Genomic DNA, 22,853 nt, shown 5'->3' on the forward strand with positions numbered 1-22,853 from the left:
TGTGTATTGTATAAATATATGCCTGATGTATGATATTATAATGTGTAGTAAACTTTTGGTTTTCCATCCCACCTCCCCTTGGGTTACACCGCCATGAGCTTCGTCATGAGAGAGAAAGAGACAGAGAGAGAGAAACAGACTGAGAGAGAGAGAGACAGAGAGAGAAGTGAAGAAACCGCCCATCACCACGACACCACACAGAGATTTACACTCAAATTAACACAAACAGGTAAGTTTATCTAACTTTAACTAGTCCAAATAAACACAATATGTATCCGGAAAGTCACGTTAGTCCGGTTTCGCGGTAACGGACGCGACTTGGTTAGATTCGCTAACGTTTCTGTTTCTGTAAAATGGCGGCAAAAACCGGAAGTGCCGTTCTTACTAACGGTCAGCTCACAGTTCGAACTTTTGAACTGACTTTATACCGGTTTGTTTAGTCACCTCACACCTTTACAGCTTCTCAAAATATTAACAGAAACATAAAAAAACCGATCAACATTTAAATTTCAAACGCGCTTTGTAAAGAGTTACAGTTTGAAACAATGTTGCAACTTTAGTTGTAACAGGAAGCCAGTCATAAAAATGATTTCCTCTTTCAAGTTTCTTAGTAATTATGTGACTTTTTTCCCTCCTCTGTTTTCTCTGTTTTTGGTGGTATAATATTTAACTTAATGTGAAGCATGTTTAGGAAGTATGCTTTGCCTAGTTTTGATTTGAATGAATTTAATGTTAATAGATTAATTAACCATTTATGCATGTTATTATCTCATTCTGCTTTGTATTTCTTGTATATGTTTGTTATAAATTTTATATTACCACCTTGGTACATAATTGCAGTCAGTATATACAGGATTTTGCTCATCACACATTGTCTCCTCTTTTTTTGCATTTATTGTCTTTAAACAGATGACTTTACATGTAATATTTGTAAGTACTGTAGGAGTAAACATAAGTTGATTATTACTGTATAGACTGTATAAATAGTGTGGGTTTATATACATATATATATAAACTCAATAATTATACAGAAAATTGCAGTCATGCAATGTCATGCAATTTTCTCTGAATGTGTTATGCTTTGTTATGTTTATGTTTATTGCAAACAAGTAAAAATGTCATGCAGTGTCGTGTTTGGACATCCTATATATATATTTAATGTAGGATTATACATATATGTGTATAATGTTTTTAGCATTGTCGTGTTACAGAAAGCAGTATTATTGTTATTATTATTATTATTAATAATAATAATAATAATAAAAATAATAATAATATCCAAGAAACATACGATTTTTAATTTTTACAGAATTTTTTTTGGACATTATATGATCAATTATCTGTTAATATAAAAATATATGTTATGTATCAGTAATATAGTTTCCTATAATAAGGCTAACCAGTATTATTTCACTTTTCCAAAATCTTTCAAGAGTAAAAAAAAAAAAAAAAAAAAGAAGTTATACCTACCCCAAAAAGAAGCTAAAACACTGTCACAATTTGTTTTGCGTCATGATATTGTTAGTAATATGTTTAAAGAAGATATTAAAGGTATATTAAAGGTATTAAAGATATTAGGTTTACATTTAGACTAAAAAATAACAATAAACTGCATAATTGATGGACACTGCAGTAGAAGAATGCCTCCTTACGTGCTTAAAGAAATGTGTAAGAAGGCAAAGTGGAAGAGTTTGGAAAACAGGTGTTAAAAAGGTACATTTACATGCAGCCAAATAATCTATTAATAATAGTTTATTATACAAGATCAGACTGTTACTCTGAGAAAAAGATTATATACACGTATCAGTCAAAATACAGTAAACTGCTTATTTACTGTATATGTTTTGATAATGTATGTTTGTTCATAATTATATCATTTAACAGATTTACATTAAGGTCAATGCATGTATGAACATTTTTATGGATTAAATGTAGGCATTCTTTGTGAAGGTTTTCATGAGAATTTAGTTTTAGCGTAGGGTAAAGTAGTTTATAAATAAAAAGTTAAGTTTTATGCAAAGATGAGTCCAACTTTGAGTCCAATTATGCATAAACTAGGAACGGAGCTCGAATTTAAATACGCATGTGCATTTTTCAATGTCGAATACAGATATAAACCCAGAGCTGTTGTACTTTGCACAGCCTATTGATTACTGTATATTGCATTTCCTGGTTGTTACGAGTATAACAAAACCCAGAGCCAAAAGAATTTGATTAAACTTTACAGCATCATTGCTTATTCTGCTTAAGACTCAGTATTATTATTATTATTATCATCGGGATATTGTGGCTTAACATTTGGTGCACATCTAACTGTATTAATGTTATGTACTTCTTTTTTTTATTGTATCGGTTGTTTTTTTTGAGCAGCTATTTGCTAGTAAGACATAGCTGATACAATTTACAGTTTACAGTAACTTAAACGTAAAAAAAAAAAACATAAAAGGTGTGCACAAATGCATCAAATTGATCCGGTCTAAAACACATCATTAAGAAAATAATTGTTTTTTAATAAGAAATTAATCAATGCATTCTAAGGCAAAATTAGGAGGAGGTATAATAGGCAAGCTTTTTTATACACAATAAGTAAGGGTTACTGTTTGAGTGTGCTGTTATCGGAAAATAATCAACAGCAGGATGAAGTGATGTAAAGCGAAGTTGCTGATTAACCTGGAAGTTAATAATTTTTTTTTAAAAAGCATGTCACATAGTTTTTTTCATCTTATACAATAGCAGGGCTATCTTTCTATATAAATGTATTTCTATCCATCCATCTATGCAGTATATATGTGACTGTATGTATGTAACTTGCTACTTGTGTAAGCGTGTTACTTATAACATCACTAGCCTTTGACTCGAAATGATTAAAAAAGACAAAACATATTCCGTTTGTTATTTTAACGAGAAATTTGTAGGTTGATTCAGCTTGTGCAGATTCTTACGAATTTGCAATTATGAGGATTATTGTATCACGTCCATCCGAGTCATAACATGCTTCGACTCGACATGATGCATGTGAATGAACGCGAAATATGAATGGAAGCCTGCGTAGTGACGGACATGCTCATAGTCCGCATATCAAACTGGATAGAGCTTTGTATCCCTGTTATATTTTTAGCTGCTCAAGGCAAACAGGTGTCCGTGTGTGTATGCAGTGTTTAGTCGGGGTTGCCCTAGCAGCTGGGAAATCCATGCTCGGGAAGGTTCAGCATCGAGTGTCCAGCAGAAACATTTCTAAAATCGATGAGTGTCAGTCCTGTTTCTTTCTAAAAATATAAACAGTACACATACATACACGTACATAAATACAGATATGTATCAGGTTGCATTTTCTCACTTATAATATTATACAACTCCAGGACTAAATACATATATAATAATAATAATAATAATGATAAGAGGGCCCCTTACACACTATGATGACATTGTGCTTGGGCCCTAATGAAGAGGTATTCGCAAACGTTTATTCCTAAATAACACGCGAGTGCGCGGGATTAGTATTATAATTGACTTATGGTCACATGTTGGACAGAGGACAAGAATAGATATAAAAAAAAATTAGAGGAACAAGAAAAGAAAACGTTATAGCAAAAATGAAAAGTAATGTACTTTGAATGTAGGTCAGACAGTAAAACGCTTAATAAAGGACATAATGCTACAGGAAATTCTTATAAAATATTAAAACATAACTAAATAAATACTATATATATATATATATATATATATATATATATATATAATAATGTAAAATTTAATTATACAAAATAAAATAAGGTACATTTATTTTTGCATGTGTAAAAATGTGTATATATATATATATATATATATATATATATATATTCAGCGTCAGAATAAACATGATAAAATACACAGTATATATTTTTAGACGCCCCAGGAGAGGTTCAGATGATTTAAAGACTTTTTAAGACACACTCATTCCCACTGAGGGAGGAATCTGTGTGGGTGGTAGCTAAATGCAGGGAACTTATTCAAGTAATCAGCCTGACAGAGGAATGGGGGTCTAAGGGAGTGGGGCTATAGGGGGATGAGGAGGTCGCCTAGTGCAGGTTGGGGCTGGTCTGGGGCTTTAGGTTCCTCTGGGCCTCAGTTACAAAGCTCAGAGTGGGTCTTAGTCAGGGCTTAAGCATCCTGTACATCTGCGGGGGCGTACATGAGTCATAGCCTTGCGTGTGTGTGTGTTTCTCATTCTCAGCCTAGTTGTGCATTTGAATTTCTTTCTTTCTCCCTTTTTTTTAATAGTGTGAATGCATGCTCGAGCTGTTCCGTGTTGGTGCCATTATCTTCTTACTGAACGTTTTCATGTGAAAAGCTCTGATTGAACCTATTATTATATAAACTGAGAACTTCTAATTGCTCTCTCTCTCACACACACACACACACACACTGTCCAGTCTCGGTTTGCTTTTGATACACCCACCATCCACCCTCAGATTATTACACACAATCCTGAGTGTAAACTTTCCTCTCTTCCTCTCCTCCCACTCCTGCACACTGCTTCTGTTAGGACATCAGGAAAACATCCGATTTCCATTAGGAGCAGCTCGGCGAGAAGTCTTTCTCATGCATTCCGACGTATCAAACGCATGTTTTTCCTTGATGGTCGCACCATGGAGTTTAAACACAAAGGTTTTTATTTCATCTTGTACAATAGCACGGCTAATTTTCACGGATCCGATTGCTGAGTAATTTTCTGTAGCATTCTGAGAAGGCGAATGTTGCTTTAAAGTTCATGTTGCATTTCCATTTCAAATGACCTCTGTGCTTATCGGGGGGGGGGGGGGGGGGGGGGGGGGGGAGTTGGTTTTAGCATTCGATCTCAGAAAATGGTTAAGAAGAAGTGCAGTTAGTGATCAAACTGAAACTTAAACTCCACTAATAATATACACCGTAACATAAAGGAGAGGTCGAGTGAATCATATTGATTATCTTATTACAGTGGCACCTGTCAAGTAGTGGGAGATAAAAGGGGTGTCCAAGTCAAACCGGGATTTGTGATGAAATTTCTCTGATTGACATTTACTGAAACTTTCAAGAACAGTACGGTTATGAGACTCTTAGCCGCAGTATAGCATTTGAACGGTGTAAACGTTTTATGGAAGGCTGCAAATCCGTGAATGATGATGCCGGCCGAGGTGGCTCGGAGCCCACTGCATTTGTTCCCATGAATATTCAGTAAGTGGAACACCTGATCCTTGAAAATCAATGGATAACTTGTGGCCAACTGCTGCAAGAGATTTTCCAACTCACAGTCGTGACCTCATTCCAAGTCATTTCTACATATTTGGGCTGGTACAGGAGTTCCTGGGAGGCCAGCATCTCAGACCTAAAGCAGGCAGTCTGATCATGAAAACTTTTTATCCAAGCACTAGTAAAATACTGAGATAAGTGCATTAGTGTAGCATGGGATTATATAGAGAAATAAAGGGATTTTTTACTTTCATAACTATGTTCTCTTATTCTGTGCAAACAAGTCCTGGTTTGACTTGAACGCCCCTTGAACAGTCAGTTCTAGAAGTTGATGTGTTCGAAACTGGACAAATGGCCAAGCAGAAGAATGTGAATGACTTTAACAAGGGCCAAATTGTGATAGCTAGATGACTGGGTCAGAGCATCTCCAAAACAGAAGATCTTGTGGCTTGTTCAAGGTATGCAGTGATTAGTATCTCCTAAAAGTCACTGGAGGACAAATGGGCAATCCAGAGCCAGGGTAATGGGCACTCAAGACTTACTGATGCAATGGTCCGATCCCATAAAAGAGCTAATGTAGCGATGCAGGTTCCATCTTGTACAACCAGACCAACCTTAGCTCAAGATGTAAGACACTATTACATTCTTGTTGTGAAACATCAATCAAATAACGGGTTTATTACGTCTTTGAATCCCAGACACAAGCTCCCGTGAAGGTATCCTCTGGCCTTTGGCAAGTTCTGAATTCAGCTGTTTACATAAACACTGCCCTGTGTTTTGTCTTTGATGCGAAATGGACAATCCTCTACAGACGCTGCTGCAACATTCCTTCCTTCCTTCGCAAGTATTATCAAGTTCACAGGTGTTTTTACTTGCACAAGCTTTTAGGAAAAATCGCAGATGTTTGGAACCTCCTGTGTAATAACGGTGGAAGCTCGTATTGTCTTCTGAATCAAGTCAGGCTTTTGTAGTCATGGCCGTTACTGAGCATGAGAACGTTCATGCCCAGTGGTCAGGGTGGTTTGTAGTTTCAGACCATGAAGAACCGAACCCTGTTATTATAGCAGAAAGCTGTAAGAGCGTGTGATTTCCTTTATGTCCAGCTGCAACCCGCAGTGTTACTCACCTCACTCGCTTACTTGCTTCCCTTTTCAGCGGCTGAAAAATTGGGCAATTACCTCAAAATAGTTCTCAACCGGGAACCCTGTACAGTATTCCCTCTTGGTTTTATTTATGGAGAGCATTCAGTTAAGTTCTCTGAGTGAGGCAATCGTCGTGCATCTCTCACTTCCCCAAACGCCCTGAAGAAAATAAGGATATGAGAACTTTTGGAAAACATTCACATTTTAATTCGATGCAGTTCAGCTCCGGGCGTCACGGTTCAGTTTCTGATGCTGTCATGTCAAAAGCCAACACCCTCAATAACGCTGTTTTCCTCAAAGCAAGTCTTTTTTATACCAGAACCGAAACAGGAGTGTCATCTCAGACTTGTGGTCTAACGCCTATTGTGGTTAATTAATAAATCATCATGACTGTAAATCGAGAAGAAAAAGAAAAAGGAAGTACGGATGGTCGTGATAAATAAAGCAGCAGAGACGAGGTGGCGGTTTCACCAAAGCCCGTTTTTTTTTTTTTCTTTAAACACACCTTTGTGTTGTTAAAGTAGTAGGAAAATGTGGAGTCTGATTTGAATAAAAGTTGGCATCGTGATATTGCGCAACATATCCAGCGGTTAAAAAAGTGAACCGTAGTTAAACGATCGTTTTCAACGGGATGATTGGTATCGTTATAGACACAGAACAGACACTACGTTTTAGAATATAAAAAAAAACAAAGGAAAATAAGGTGTGGGGGGGGGGTGAAAACTTTTGCTCTACAAGACCATACAGTAATTTCCTCCTTGTAGAAACGTAAATAAGGGTTCTCAGTCACATGGGCCGACGTAATTTCATTTCAAGTCATAAGTCATTTACGTACGTGTAGGTAGCGCATACATTTCTATTTGACACGGCGGTGGAATTGAGGAAGCGGAAATTGAAGATCAGAGAATCGTATGATCTCGGGAGGGCGTGGCGTGGCGATGACTTCTCGCAGATCGTCGGCTGGTTGTTTTAGAGCAAAGCAGATAGTGAATATAACGTGATGCTGTAGACAGGACAGGGTTAAGTCCCTGTCTGGGCATGGAGTTGAGTTAAAAGGAAAAAAGTGTGTCACCGCGATAGCAGATTGGCAGAAAGAGAAAAGAGAAAGGACTTTTTAAAAGGTCACACTGTAGTCTTGTTAAGAGAGAAGAGGAGAAAAAGAGAGAGAGAGAGAGGAGGGGTGAGAAAAGAGAAGCCGGATGGATTTCTTGTAAATCAGCAAACAGCCTGTCCAATGAGATTGCTCCGAAGACTGGCACCGAGCCAGCATCAGAGGTATACAGAGCGCGAGAGCGAGTGAGAGAAAGAGAGAAGGAGGAGGAGCTGAATGAACAGGACGTTGTGTGTGAGTACGCAAAACACACACACATACACGGACACGAGCGCCTTGTAGAAACCGTGCACGCTTTTATCCCCTCATGAAGCCCAGAACCAAGAAAGCAGGAAGAATCTATTAGGAATGAAGGATTCTCTGCAGTCGCATAGCTGGTACGTTGTTCACCTCTTCCTTTCTTTGTTATTCTAGATTTTTTTATAATAAGTACTTCTTATAAATTGCGTATCGTGTGTCGTGTTAGTACTGCTGCACGAATCAATAATTAAGCTGTTTGGGTGTGTGAGATGAGATTGTGGCGGGTAATAGTCAGTGTTTAGAGGTGAAACACGCACACAAGGGCTGGTATTGTTTTGAACACGGCAGTATCAGGAAGTTAGACGGATAAAAATGGGGCATGGCAGCGGAACGATGGCTTTGAGGAAGGAGCTGAATAACTAACCTGAGGACGAGCGTTTCGTCACATGAATGTAAATGTTTTGCCAGTCCACAGTCGCGGGATGCATAACCCTATGCAAATACGTCTTTTTCAAGGCCGAAGGATCATAATGGTCACTGATTGGTCACATCTGGGGAAGAAAAACACCAGCTCTGCTTATGCTGTGCGGGCTTTTTGATTTAGATCAAAGGGTAAAGACTTTGCTGGCATGAGTAGAAAGAGCAATTTTACATCCACCATTCAAGTTCAAGGCCGTGACACGATCACCCGCATGATCTTGATTGTAGTTTATTGCAGAGAGACCTGCCACTCCTACTTTCATAGGGTATGTGTGTAAAAGTGGCGGATGACATGCAACCATTTTATACACATCCTGTTTATAGAGCAGTGTTATTAAGTAAATGAGGGCTGCTGTTGCATTTTGCGTGAACTTTTATTGGACATTTGCTTGCTCGGCCAGTGCAGGTCAGTGCAGGCTCAGGGCTGATCCTGATCAAAGGGGGTGAGGGGTTCGAGCCTGCCATGGCCAGGTTGCAACTGTCAGGTCCTTGGTGCAAGACCCATAACCCTAGACTACATCCAACCCAGCCACTGCATACCTTGAAAAATGAAAGTGGTACGCATCCAGGGTAAACCCTGAGCCAGATCTTGTGGATCAAATGGTGACCCCTTGGATAAAAGCCATGAGGGAAAAAATGGACATCTGCTTTGTGCTTGGTGTGTTTTTATAGACATTGCTCAGTTGGTGTCGCCTGATGTTTGATGATGTCATCGCCTGCCTTTTTAAGAGAGCTCAAAATGGAGAACTCGGCTCCGGGTGTTTGGCAGGCTTGCATTCAATTCATGTCAGCTTCAGAAGGAGGCCTGCTTTCTTTTAAATCAAGACAGCGAGAGAGGGAGAGAGAGAGAGAGAGAGAGAGAAAGTAGGTGATGGAGTCAAGTGAGGACGCACTGATGCAACATGCTGTAACGACTGTAATCTTTACACACACACCTCGCACTCACAGTCAACCAGACAACTGAATCTCAACAATCTCCATCCCTGTAATCTCAACAACAATGCCCAGTAATAATACTAATAATAAATATTAACAATAAAAAACAAAAAGTTGGTTTTAAGACTCACTCAGGAGTTATGTTGAAGGTTATGGTAGGGAAGGGGACTTTTTTTGTTTTTTAAAGGTTTATAATACAAGGTTTGTTTATGATAGAAGATATATTCCTTTGGTTTTCTTTAACTCCAGTCAAACTTCCAGTGCAAGCGTTCTGATAATACAACAAAACTAATGCAGTCTTTGGGTATGTAAGTAGGTCGAGGTGCAGCAGCAGATATAAAATGGGTCGCCCGAGTGGTGCAACAAAAAATCTTTCAACTTATCACCAGAAGATTGCACGTCCTGAGAATGCCACAGCCACCCATGGCCAGGAGCCAGGAGAGCGAAACCGCATGTGATCTCAGGATGGGAGGGGTGGCATATTGTATTCTCTTTGAATCTCACCAAAACTTGACCAATATGAGCACCTGGGAGATCAAGTATGCGGAAGAGGGCCGATAGCACTTTTTTTCAGAAAGTGTAACTATGGCTTGTGTCGAATACAAAGCACATGTTTGTTTTTGTTTTTTTGTTTTTTTTGCCGCACCCTTTATTCAAGTGCTGGTGTTTGTCTTGTGGTTGAAGAGAGTGAGAGTGAGCTAATGGGTAACAATCAAGGAAGCGGATAGAATAGAAGCGAAAGCAAATGTATTTTCTTATATCCGCTGTTAGAAATATGTTAGAATTTAAAATCGTTTATGTCGACAATGTCTTTACAATTCGACAATAACTTTACATTAAAAATGAATTTTTTTTAAAAATGCTAATAATTTATAAAATAATAATTTCAATGGTAAAAGCAAACTAATTAAAAGAACAGGGCCGCCCAAATCAGGCCGGTAAAGTAGGGGCACCAGACACCCATCGCCCAGTTTAACACTGTACCCCTTCACTCAGTGGCTCGACTCTTCATCAGGATGTTTGTCTATTGGGTCACCGGCTCGTTTAGTGATTTCAGAGCGAAATTAGGCAGAAATGTGGTGCTCCTGACTGTGAAGATTTGAAGGAAAACATCCAATGTGAAATTGCCTGCTATTCCACCTGATATCTTTGGCGATACGTTCAGGAACATCGTCGAAATGCGTCTGGAAGAAAACGGGGATCATAAAATGCAATCGATTATGTATGGGTTACGATAAGGTCTGTAGCGTATTATTTTTTGTTAAGATTGCTTCATTATAGTGAGAGTACTTAAAGAATATTCGGGGCTATACATATGCATACATACAGGATAGCTCAGGAAAGTATTTTCTGACATATTTTATAATAATAATTGATGTTTTCAATATTTTTCCCATTGTATATGTTAATTTGGATCGAGGGTGGCATAACATATCAGGGTAGAGGCCGTTGCTTCAGTTGTCATGGATAATAATCCTGGTTCGAGCTGATTGGTACACTGGTACTTTTTGCCAAATCATATCCAGCTCATATCTTATTACGGTTTTAAGACCTCAACCGGTCTCTCCGGCTTTGCCTCTGCCTCATCCAGCCATTAACTTCCTCCTTAACTTCACTGTCATCCTTTGAGGCCTCTACTCTGACTGCGATAAGTGCTCGAGAACCACGATCGGGTTTCCTTCTCACCAGATGGCACAAACGTCCTCGCGAGCCTTTGAAAGAACAGACCAGAACACTGTCAGAGGTCCAAAGTTCACCAGAGAATAGAGCATCCACTGGCTGTTCAAGTCAACGAGTTTTTATTACCGTCTCATGTCTGAAAGGAAATCCTGGCTCTGTGTAAATCACCGTGACGAGCAGCAGTTAAGGAAGGCCAGGTGTGAAGGTGGATCTCATGTGTCTGTTCGTTTCCCTCTTGCAGGTTCTGAAAAATGGCGGTGGTACAGAGGATCTTTAACTCCACCCAGCCCTTCTCCATGTCCACGAACCAGCCTCAACTCAAGGTCCACGGCTGCCTCGCTTCCAGCCCCGAGCCTCAGTCGCCGGTCACCACTGGGAAGGACGATAAACAGCACAAGCTGACAGAATGGCCCAACTTCCAACTCCTGAAGGTCATCTCACATGGCACTGCCAAGCACATAGGCACTGGACCTCTGGACACCGAGAAGCCCTCCATCATCGCCCAGGCAGAGTGTAAGTACAGTATGTCATCTGTCTATTGACGGGTTTGGAAAAACGAAACACCAAAGACTGATGCAAACATTATCTTCTTCTTAATACAGGTGAATCTCAGGACTCGCAGGAATTCTGTCCCAACAGCAGGTAAAGACATGACGATGAAGAACACTTTCATTATTTTTTTTAATACAAAAAGTTATTTTACTGATTGGTTTTATTTTATTTCCTTCCCAGACATAAAATTGTGTACACTGGGGCTTGTAAAAATACGTACACGGGCCTGTCCCTCCAACACGGCGTGGTCTCTCACCGGCAGCCGAGGAAGAAGCGACGGAAGAGACAGCGGCGGAGGGAGGGCCAACAGAGGGACGGAGGGAGCGAGAGAGTGAGAGAAAGAAGACTAACTAGAGTGCCGCAACAGGACAGCGGAGAGGTGAGATGGACGCAGGTGGTTATGGGTAAATACATTGTTGAATGATGTCAGTTAAGAATAAAGAGAGAGATCAAAGGATGAACTAATTGCCATGGTAACAGGGAAACGGGAACAAGAAGTATCGACCTTGTAAGGAAAGTTAGGACAAAATTTTTTTTTTATACTGTTGCTTTAACATTTATATCCTTACACTTGTGTGCGTTTGTTTTTGCTCCAGTTTGGAGAGTGTAGCTACATAACCAGCACCAACAGCAGAAGCGCAATAAGCACCGAGAGCCTGTCCGTGCAGGAGACAGCGGCGCCCTCCTACTCGTCTCACCCGGGCCTCATCGACACCCGGCTCACTTCCAAATCCTGGAGTTGCCTCTACAGTCCCGCACATGGCCTGGAGTCCTACAGCCAAGAGAGCGAGAGCGAGCGCTCGCCTGATCCCGACTCGCCGCTCATCAGCGAAGCCGAATGCTCCCTAGCGCTCGCGGGCCTCAGGAACAACGTCTCCCAGGCCGAGTGCTCCTTCGCCTCGGCGTTCGCCAAACAGATGGTCCGAGACGTGAAGGAACGGGAGGATGAGGACGGAGACGACGAGACGGAAGAGAGCGACTGGAACGAAGGCATCCTCTTCAAAGAGGTATAAAGTTTAAAGCTTGCGTGACACACGAGTTTGTGCGAACAGACACGGGCAAAGGATGTGAACACAATTACAAATGCAGCCTGACACAACTACACACATGACTGCAGAGATAAATAGCTGCTGAACCGAAGCACCCGGAAAAGTGAGTCACATACAGTAGTCATACTACAACATACGAGAGAGAGTGAAACACACATCGATAAAAAAAAAAAGAGAAAAGAAAAAACATCTCGGCTTGCGTGTTTGTTCAGCGGTTTCCTGTTTTTCAGCTCGCAGAGGTTTCGTGTTTATCTCAGTAGCCTAGTTCTGCTTACGGGAGTTTCCTCACATGCACCCCGCAAAACACACATGTACATTTGTAGGTTGCGATCCGCGCGAGAATAACACAGCTTAAGAAGTACACGCTTAAGTGTTTGGACGTGCCGCTTCCTGCGTGTGTGAGAACATGTTAAAAATAGCTAAGAACAAAAAGTCCATAACTAAAAGTAATTCAAAATGAAAATGAAGCCACCTTGATGAAAGGCAGCGATAACCGCCACTAAACGTGAATATTAATAAAACGCAGATGCCAGTTATTTTCGGTTTTGATACACTGTATATATATATATATTTCATGATCCTATTGAGCGAGTTCGGAAAATAACAGCTTGCAGGAAGTGTGTGTGCGCCGATGTCAAGGGTGTCACACAGTGCGTATTCAGGAATTCCTTTGGAAAGACTGGACGCAGCGCAGATTTATTACAATGACCCAGTCTAATACGTGTATACCAACTAAAAATACATTTTGGAAAAGTTACCAATTTATTAACATCTCAAACTTTCATTTCTTTGTTTTTTGTAATAAACCAGACCTTGTCCCATGTGTGTGTGCGTGTGTAGGAGCTCCAGCCCCAGGACTATGAATATCGAGAGGGAAGGGATTACGAGCTCCGTGATTTACTGAAGCAAGGCTCGTTCGGCACCGTCTACAGCATCCGAGACAAATCCAGCGGCTTCGTGTGTGCCGCCAAGAAGGTACGAGTACCAGCGGCTGTTTTTATACGCAGGTATATCATGTTTGTGTATCCTTACCCTTACACCTACTGTTTTTTAGGTGCCGCTAAAACATTTCAGAAGTGAGGAGGTGGGCTCGTGGAGTGCCCTCCAGTCTCCTCACGTGGTGGAATTCTTCGGATTTGTCCGAGAGGGTCAATCCGTCATCCTGTTCATGGATCTCAAACCAGGTACGAACGAAACATAAATGTGAAAAAAAATGTGTTGTAGGCTTTCTTACGAATTAAGTCATGCAGTTAGGTGTATTTGCATTATGCAAAGTTAGGTGGCAATGGTGCTGTAGTGGTTAGCACTGTCGCCTTGCATCTCCATCTCCTTGTTCCGGGTTCGATTCCCACCAGTGTGCATTGAGTTTGCATGTTCTCCCCGTGAACGCTTGGAGGGTTTTCTCTGGGTTTTCCTGGGTTTCCTTCCACAGTCCAAAGACATGCAGATTAGGTTAATTGGCGTTCCCAAATTGCCTGTATGTGTGACATGCAAATGTTGTCTTGGTACAAATAGGAGGAAATACAGTGGTCACCAATGGTCTCCATCATCCCTAGTTGGACTACAGAGGTTCCTAGATGGATGGATGGATGGATGGATGGTTGTTATTAAAAAAACACATGCACAATCCACCATCTCCAAAATAACCCTACAGTGTGCTCACCAATCTCACACACCTCTCCACCCAGATCCTACCTACCCGAGGCAAGCGTTTCAAAAGGAGGACACTCAGCCAGGCAGTCGAATCATGAATCACTGTGTTGGCATTTTGAAACCATTTTTTATGACATCATGAAGTTTAGACAAACAATAACATCAGGTTTACTCGTTTACATCACGGCATTGGGTAGACGCCCTTATAATCCAGAGCGATTATACTTATATATAAGGAGTTAGCGGGCATTGGTGGCTCAATGGCCGGTTTCTTGCCTGCCATGTGGAAGGCTTGGGTTTGATTCACACCCAGAGCCCAAACCCAAGCCAGTGCCGGGCCCAAGCCTGGAAAAAATGGGAGGGTTGCATTAGGAACCTTGTAAAATCTATGCCAATGGTGTGTTTGGATTGGACGGTCCGCTATGGTGACCCCTCGAAGGGAGCAGTGGTGGGTTTGAATCTTCGGATCAGCAGTCCCACTGAGTCCTACCCCTATCCTTGTTGTTGTTATTGGTATAGTTATGCGTTACATATTATTACCTCTGCCTTATCTAGACAATCCTCACCAACCTTTACCTTGTACTGACTCACATCTCTCTCTCTCTCTTTTTCTCAACCCAATGTTTCTTCACCTCCAGGTTCTCTGGGGCAGCTTTTGGCACAAAGGGGTCGCCTGCCCGAGGATCTCAGCCTGCATTATATGCATCAGGTCCTGGGGGCGCTAGAGCACCTGCACAAGAGACGCATCCTACACCTGGACGTCAAAGGTGCGTCACGTCTTTGTAACACGTACGATACAACCTTTGTGTGATGTGTCACACGCTTTTTCATGTTGCTCATCTGTTACGCAAGAACGAGTTGCTACTCTAGGAACGATAAGGTATTAGAACAAACTTATTGATAAGCTGGCGTCATAGAAAATCAATCAAACCCGTAAGAGTTCAGGAGAAAAAAACATCAGCGGTGTTGGCGAGTAAAATTCGGGTAGTGACTCAGCGTGCGTTGGTATCGCCGGTTTTGGAACAATCGAGTGTGTGAAAAAGCGAATTCGTCTAAGATATCAGAGCTTCCAGTTTGAAACCGAGAAGTTGAGTCATACGGGCACCAACAGATTATCATCGCGAAAAGGTGCACGCGTGCTCGCGCTACGCCGGACACCAGGAAAGCAGAGGCAGATGCCTTGTGAGATAACTTCAGCAAAACGAATCGCTTCACATCTTAATATGAAAACTCCGCCGAGTCATTTTTTTATTTGTTTTTTTAAATGTCAAACGTTGTGGTGTAGTACTAAAATTACCTTCTCGATTAATATCTGTTCCGATAGTAAGTCTGATTTAATGACAGCAAAGAAAAAAAGTGCGGTTATTAAAGGGGGATAGATTTAGAGAGAGGTGCCGTGATAAAAAGGTTAAAAGGGGATGATGTTATGATAGTGTAACAACACTTCTGTTTTTTTTCTTTTTCTTTTTCTAGTGGCTCTTTTTTTTTTTCTTTTTAATGGCTTTTCTGAGGAATGGGGTGGGGCACAGAATGCAGCACCTGTGGTGAGAAAAAGGGCACTCTGTGTGTGTGTGTGTGTGTGAGAGAGAGAGAGAGAGAGAGATAATGTGTGTGTGTGTGTGTGTGTGTGTTAGAGAAGGCTGGGAATTTCCCAGAGTGACTCACGTAAAGTGCATAGGGGAGGGGGTAAGGAGGAGGGGGGGGGGGGGGTGAGGAGATATTGGCAGTCAGACAAAACGAACCCAGACGTGAAGAGGATTTTCTTTTTTCTTTTTCTTTTTTTTCGCAACAGTTCCGTCTCTAGTACATACATTATTGATGAGACGTTTTCTTTTTTCGTTCTTTTTAAGAAGCCCAGAAAACCAAGCCTTTGCCGTCTCCCTCGCTCTCTTCCTGTCTTGCCTGTCTGTCTGTCTGTCTGTCTGATTTCCGGAGCGCCCCCTGGTGTCCGTCTCGTTAAGCGATAAAACGATAAAACGTTTGTGTGGCCCGTCAGATTTACACCGTAGTCCAGTCACAGGATGGAAACCGAAAGCATTTTGCCTTTTTGTTTTGTTTGTTTTTTTTTTTTTTTAATCGACACACACCTTCCTGGAACACAGCACCGACTGATTTCTGGGAAGAGTACGGGTTGCCTGGCAGTCTCTTTTTTATTTTTTTAACCGCAGTGTTAAAACGGTCTTTAATTAACTCGCCCATGCACGATGTCACTGACCTTGATGCGCACACACACACACACACACACACACATATAGTACTATTTACAGACAGCTTTAAGCACATCTTAAAGTTTGCTCGTCTCTTTGGTCAAATTGTCCAGTTATAAACCGGTTTTAATTGATAACTAATAATAATGACATCATCAAGTCATTCATCGTCCTGGATCTGAACGCATGTCTTAATTATGAATAAGTGAAAAGTTTTTTTTCAGACTTTTTTTAACATCTGTACCTTTTTTGCTGTGTTTTCAGTCGATAATGTGTTGTTGTCCGAGGATGGGAAAAACACATTTCTGTGCGACTTCGGCGAGTCAGAACGGCTAGACCTGTATGGATTCAGTCCTTCCCAAGGTAAACACTCCTAATAATTAAAAACACACACAAAATAATAATCAAATCGTATTAAAATATTAATAATAAAATCATGTGTGTGTTTGTGTATGTAGCTCTAAAGGGGACAGAGACTCACATGTCTCCGGAGGTGGCGCGTGGAGAGAAGCGCTGTGCCAAGGCAGACGTCTGGAGCAGCTGCTGCATGCTACTGCACATGCTCAATGGATGCCAGCCGTGGACGCGCTACTACTCCCGCCCACTCTACCTCAAAGTAAGCGTTTGCTTGTTTATTATATGTATATTACCAACCAAAAAAAAATCCCCTTTTCAGTGCTGAATCAGTGTGTGTCTTGCTGATTGTGGAACTGTTTCGATGCAGATCGCTGAGGAGCTGCCGCCCCTGAGAGAGATCCCACCCGACTGCAGCCCTCACACGGCTGACGTCATCAAACTGGGGCTGCAAAGAGAGTCGAGCCGGAGAGCCTCGTCCAAGGATCTCAGAGTTCAAACAGCTAAAGCGCTTAAACAACGTAAGTTGATGTAACACATCATGCTGTGTGTATGAACACTTATTTTTTTGCGATATCATTACTGGAGTTCTGTCGTCATCACTGATCGTGTGTGCGTCTCTACAGTGGGAGGTCTCCGGAGCCCAGTAAGGGGAGGAGCTTATCAAAAGCCACTTGGGAAGCCAGAAAGGTGTGAGCTCAGCCCCTTCTCCGATAGCTCTGTGCAGCAGTGGATGGGCCCAGGGCAGGAGTCGAGAGAGCGGACTAGACTGACGGCTGAGCCGAAGCGCTACAGACAACGGGTGGGGAAAGTGGAGGAGGTGAAGGAGGAGAATGACACGGAGGAAGAGATGGTGTTGAGAAAAGAGAGCTGCCTTGCTCCATCTCCACCACTGTACTTTCATTCTCCACCTCCCGAGTCGCACAAACCCACAGAGCAGGAGCTTCGCAAACTCGAGAGGGGTCAGTCTTCACCATCCCATAGTACTCTAATAGTCACTATGTCATAGTACCCTACTATTAATTCACTCTGCCCTAGTACCCTACTTTTATATTCACTTTGCCCCAGTACCCTACTCGTACATTGACTATTCCTTAGTACCTTACACATATTTACTATACCCTAGCACTGTACACTTATATCTTCACCATGTTCTAGTATCTTACTGTTATATTCACTATGCCCAAGTGTCTTACATTTATACTGACTATACGCAGGTGAGCTTTATTCATACTGACTGTACTCCAGTGCCCTACACTTATACCAACTATACTCTTATACTGACTATACGTTAGTGCCCTACATTTATACTGACTATACGCTAATGAGCTTTATTCATACTGACTGTACTCCAGTGCCCTACACTTATACCAACTATACTCTTATACTGACTATACGTTAGTGCCCTACATTTATACTGACTATACGCTAGTGAGCTTTATTCATACTGACTGTACTCCAGTGCCCTACACTTATACCAACTATACACTTATACTGACTATACGTTAGTGCCCTACATTTATACTGACTATTCTCTAGTGAGCTTTATTCATCCTGATTATACTCCAGTGCCATACACTTATACTAACTATACTCTGGTGCCCTACACTTATACTAACTATACTCTGGTGCCCTACACTAATACTAACTATACTCTAGTGCCCTACATTTATACTGACTATAGTTTAGTGCCCTATATTTTTACTGACTATTCTCTAGTGACCTACATTTATACGGACTATACTCTAGTGCCCAACACTTATACTGACTATATTCTAGTGACCTACATTTATACTGATAATACTGTAGTACCCTACACATGTACTGACTATACTCCAGTGCCCTATGCTTATATGACTATACTCTTGTGCCCTACATTTATACTGACTATACTCTAGTGCCCTATATTGTTACTGACTATACTCTAGTAACCTACACTTATACTGACTGTCCTCAATTTGACCTACATTTATACTGACAGTGCCCTACACTAATACTAACTATACTCTAGTGCCCTACATTTATACTGACTATAGTCTAATGCCCTATATTTTTACTGACTATACTCTAGTGACCTACATTTATACGGACTATACTCTAGTGCCCAACACTTATATTGACTATATTCTAGTGACCTACATTTATACTGATAATACTGTAGTACCCTACACATGTACTGACTATACTCCAGTGCCCTATGCTTATATGACTATACTCTAGTGCCCTACATTTATACTGACTATACTCTAGTGCCCTATATTGTTACTGACTATACTCTAGTAACCTACACTTATACTGACTGTCCTCAATTTGACCTACATTTATACTGACAGTGCCCTACACTTATAATGACTATACTCTAGTGACCTACACTTATACTGACTATACTGTAGTATCCAACACTTATACTGACTATACATTAGTGCCCTACATTTATACTGACTATACTTTAGTGCCCTATATTGTTACTGACTATATTCTAGTGACCTACACTTATACTGACTATATGCTAGTATCCTACGCTTATACTGACTATACTCAATGTGATCTACATTTATACTGATGATACTGTAGTACCCTACACATGTACTGACTATACTCCAGTGCCCTACGCTTATATGACTGTACTCTAGTGACCTACATTTATACTGACTATACTCTAGTGCCCTATATTGTTACTGACTATACTCTAGTACTCTACACTTATACTTACTAAACTCAATGTGACCTACATTTATACTGACAATACTCCATTGCTCTACACTTATACTGACTATACTCTAGGGACCTACATTTATACTAATTATATTGTAGTACCCTACACATGTACTGACTATACTTAAGTATTCTGCATCATTTATACTGGCCATACTCTAGTGCCCTATATTGTTACTGACTATACTCTAGTGACCTACACTTATACTGACAGTGCCCTACACTTATAATGACTATACTCTAGTGCCCTACATTTATACTGACTATACCATAGTACCCTACACTTAAACTGACTATACTCTAGTGTCCTACACTTATGCTTACTATACTCTAATGATCTACACTTATACTGACTATACTGTTGTATCCAACACTTATACTGACTATACTGTAGTATCCAACACTTATACTGACTATACTGTAGTATCCAACACTTATACTGACTATACTGTAGTATCCAACACTTATACTGACTATACTTCAGTGCCCTACACTTTGACTGACCGTGCCATAGTAGCATCCACTTACATACACTTATAGTATTAACTTAAATTCTTTTTTTTATTATAAATCAGAACTTAAAAAAATCAAAAGCTACTTATTATTCAATAAATACATATTTTTATATCTGATCTTTTTTTTTATAAACACGAGCGCTCTCGTTTTTTTCTGTAGAATTTTTCCTGAGCAGTCTGTCTCAGCCGCACTCGGCCGAGCTCCAGGAGCAGCTTCTTTCCTGCCTGGGTAGTGACTGCCTTTCTAGCAGGGACCCCGGAGACAAAAAGGTAAAAATACACACATACACACACACACACACACACACACACACACACACAGACTCATGCACGCACATTTCTGTAGGCAGTACACCGGGCCAGCGCGTGGTAGGAGGAAACACACTTTTCTCTTTGCAGATTAGGTTATTCAGAATTAGTGCAGATAACAGTAACAGTACAAGCTTGTGTGCGTGCATGTGTGTGTGTGTGTTTTGTTGTGGTCTTTCTGGCTGTTACCAGAAAACCGTAGGAGGCTTAGTTTCTCATGAAATCTCAGAAATGAGCCCAGCATTTTCTGACGTAACAATTCTTTTTGGTATTAGCTAATAATCATCATAGGGTTCAGATGATTGTTTTTACTTCGTAACGCATGATTCCGCATTTTTTAACGAGATTAAGGCCTGCATAAGGTCAATAAACAGCGTGTTATCGCACTTCTGCATTCCTTCTCTCACTGGAAAGTCCACACTTCCTCAAACATTTCAAATCTTTGTTCTTTAAAAGATGTTGTTTTGCATAAAGGTCAACACCCTACATAAGGGTTATCCTATGTGATACTGATGTAGATTATTAGTCCTGTTTTAAATTGCCTTTAAATACATTGCAATATATTAGAGAAGGTTATATATATCAAAGACTGCACAAGGTAACATTTAAATGTTTTGACTTCTAAAATTGTTACCATTAAGATCAAAGAGTTTTTTTAATATCAAAAATGTTATCTCTTTAATCTGATCTTTAATCTTGAAAAGGTTCGTAATTTACAGGATTGTTAAACTGGAGATTATGATATTATTATATTAGTAACATAATTAGTAATCATCTAAACTGTTTTGAGTTTAAGTTGTCTTTAAATGCCTTCTGAGTATTCTTCACCACTGTTTGTTTCCTGTAATAGTGTAATCTTATGATGTCATCTCCCTGTCTGTCTCTCCTTCTCATCCTCTTGTCAGGACTCCGGGCGCTGGTCTGTCGGCCCCGGGGATGATCTCAGCTCTGGCGTGTTTTCTTACAACAGCCAATCGGATGGCCAGAGCTTCAGTATGGATTGGCTTGGCCCCGCCCACCAGCCCCCACCACGCTGCTTTGAGGGTGAGTAATGAATCACCTGACCAGGTGTCAGATTTAGGTTTACAGAAATGAGTCTAGCGCATTACGTCACACGACCGAGCTGAGACGTTCTTTCTGTTTGTCCAGGGGTGGACGTCTGCATCAGGGACTTTAACGGGCGATGTCTCCGTATCCGTGAAACCCCGCGTGTAAAAGTCGGTCACATCGCCATAGGAATCAGCGATCAGGTAGGAAAACTCTGTGTATAATTACTCTGTCTGAACTTGTAGATGTGTGTGTGTGTGGGTGTTGACTTTTGTCTGTGCTCAACTCCGGCAGATCTCTGAGAGCGTGTTCAGTCTACAGACCGAGGATGGTTCTTTGGTGCCCCACGATAAGCAGGTACAGGAAGCTGGGCTCTTCCTGCGCTGTGTCCCCGCCCCTGACCCCACCCACTTTCCGTGGCACAGACAGAACTCTTGCTGCAACATGGCATGGAGCTGGAGGATCAGGGACGGGAGGCTGGAGACCAGGAACTGATGTCTTCACTGTCCAGCCTCATACTCTGTCTCGTCTCAGTTTAACCCCTCTTTGTCAGTATTTGTATTCCTCCACACTTTATGTGCCCTTCAGTATTTCAGGAATGTATTGATTTTTTATTGATGATTAGATGACTTTTTTACTGATGATAAATTCATATCTTTATTCATGATAAATATAAACTTCAACGTACTGTATAGCTGCACAACTCATTTTGTCGAACGAAGAAATTCCGTATTATAATTTCATTTCCGATCAGGCAGATGCACTTATTTCTATTTCTCAATAATTACCGTGCACTATATTCCTTTCTCGCCATAACCTGCTTGAGCACAACAATAAACCCTGTCATACTACATTCCTCAGGTGTCAGTGTCATTGTTCTAATTGTTGGCATTAATCAAGCAATAAATCAGTAGCAGTGGTTATGATGATGTCTTCGGGTTTCAACCTATTTTTGGAATTTTTTAGTTGTATTGAAAGTTAAAAATCACTTAAACAACGTGGACTACATGACGACGGGATAATGTTGAACTAACGGCCCACACACACAACGGACAATTCGGGAACGCCGATTAGCCTAACCTGCATGTCTTTGGGCTGTCGGAGGAAACCGGAGTACCCGGAGGGAACGCACCAAGCGTGGGAAGAACATGCAAACTCGCACTACGCACGCAGACCCCTAAGGTCAAACCTTTGACGCTGGAGGTGCGAGGCCACAGAGATAACCACTGGAAAGTAGTGGCACAATCGGGTTATACTTCGAGTTACTTTTGTGTAGATTCACATCCACAGCTAATAATTTGCATATTATACTGTAGTTTCTGCCACGAGGATGATTTTAACTGATCGAGCTAAGCTACGATGTAGGCAGAAAGCCACATGCGCCAAATCTGGGAAACTACGTCTGGGTGATGACTCAAATTAGGCCTCACTTAATCATATATACCACATACTCTTTTATACAAACACACACACACACACACATATATTTATACATATATGTATAAATTATGATTCATTACTGGAAACAAAGTCGAGCATCGATCCTGCCACCAAGGCTGTGACTGACATTTTTATGCATTGATTTATTAGGAAATTCTCAGGTTAGATTTTCATTTCAATTTCATTTCTGATTTTTTAGGAAATTCACAAGTTGT

General features: G+C 40.9%; 1 protein-coding gene across 4 annotated transcripts; it reads left to right on the plus strand.

Annotated features, from left to right (window-relative positions):
* The first annotated feature begins 80 nt into the window (after positions 1-80).
* On the plus strand, positions 81-22,051 carry map3k14a (mitogen-activated protein kinase kinase kinase 14a). Of its 4 annotated transcripts, none has more exons than XM_053514569.1 (16): positions 81-229; positions 11,039-11,310; positions 11,400-11,439; positions 11,530-11,743; positions 11,946-12,356; positions 13,239-13,373; positions 13,453-13,582; positions 14,690-14,818; positions 16,523-16,621; positions 16,717-16,874; positions 16,983-17,133; positions 17,239-17,574; positions 20,003-20,112; positions 21,057-21,195; positions 21,301-21,401; positions 21,493-22,051. In XM_053514569.1, the coding sequence occupies exons 2-16, from the start codon at positions 11,049-11,051 to the stop codon at positions 21,691-21,693; spliced, it is 2,616 nt and encodes an 871-aa protein (XP_053370544.1). In that variant the 5' UTR covers positions 81-229; positions 11,039-11,048; the 3' UTR covers positions 21,694-22,051. The 4 variants fall into 4 exon arrangements, with proteins under 4 accessions (XP_053370544.1, XP_053370545.1, XP_053370543.1 ...); XM_053514570.1 differs by lacking the exon at positions 81-229 and adding an exon at positions 7,150-7,695; XM_053514568.1 differs by lacking the exon at positions 81-229 and adding an exon at positions 7,151-7,838.
* Positions 22,052-22,853: the final 802 nt, after the last annotated feature.

This window comes from Clarias gariepinus, chromosome 16 (genome assembly GCF_024256425.1).
Source record: "Clarias gariepinus isolate MV-2021 ecotype Netherlands chromosome 16, CGAR_prim_01v2, whole genome shotgun sequence".
NCBI lineage: Eukaryota > Metazoa > Chordata > Actinopteri > Siluriformes > Clariidae > Clarias > Clarias gariepinus.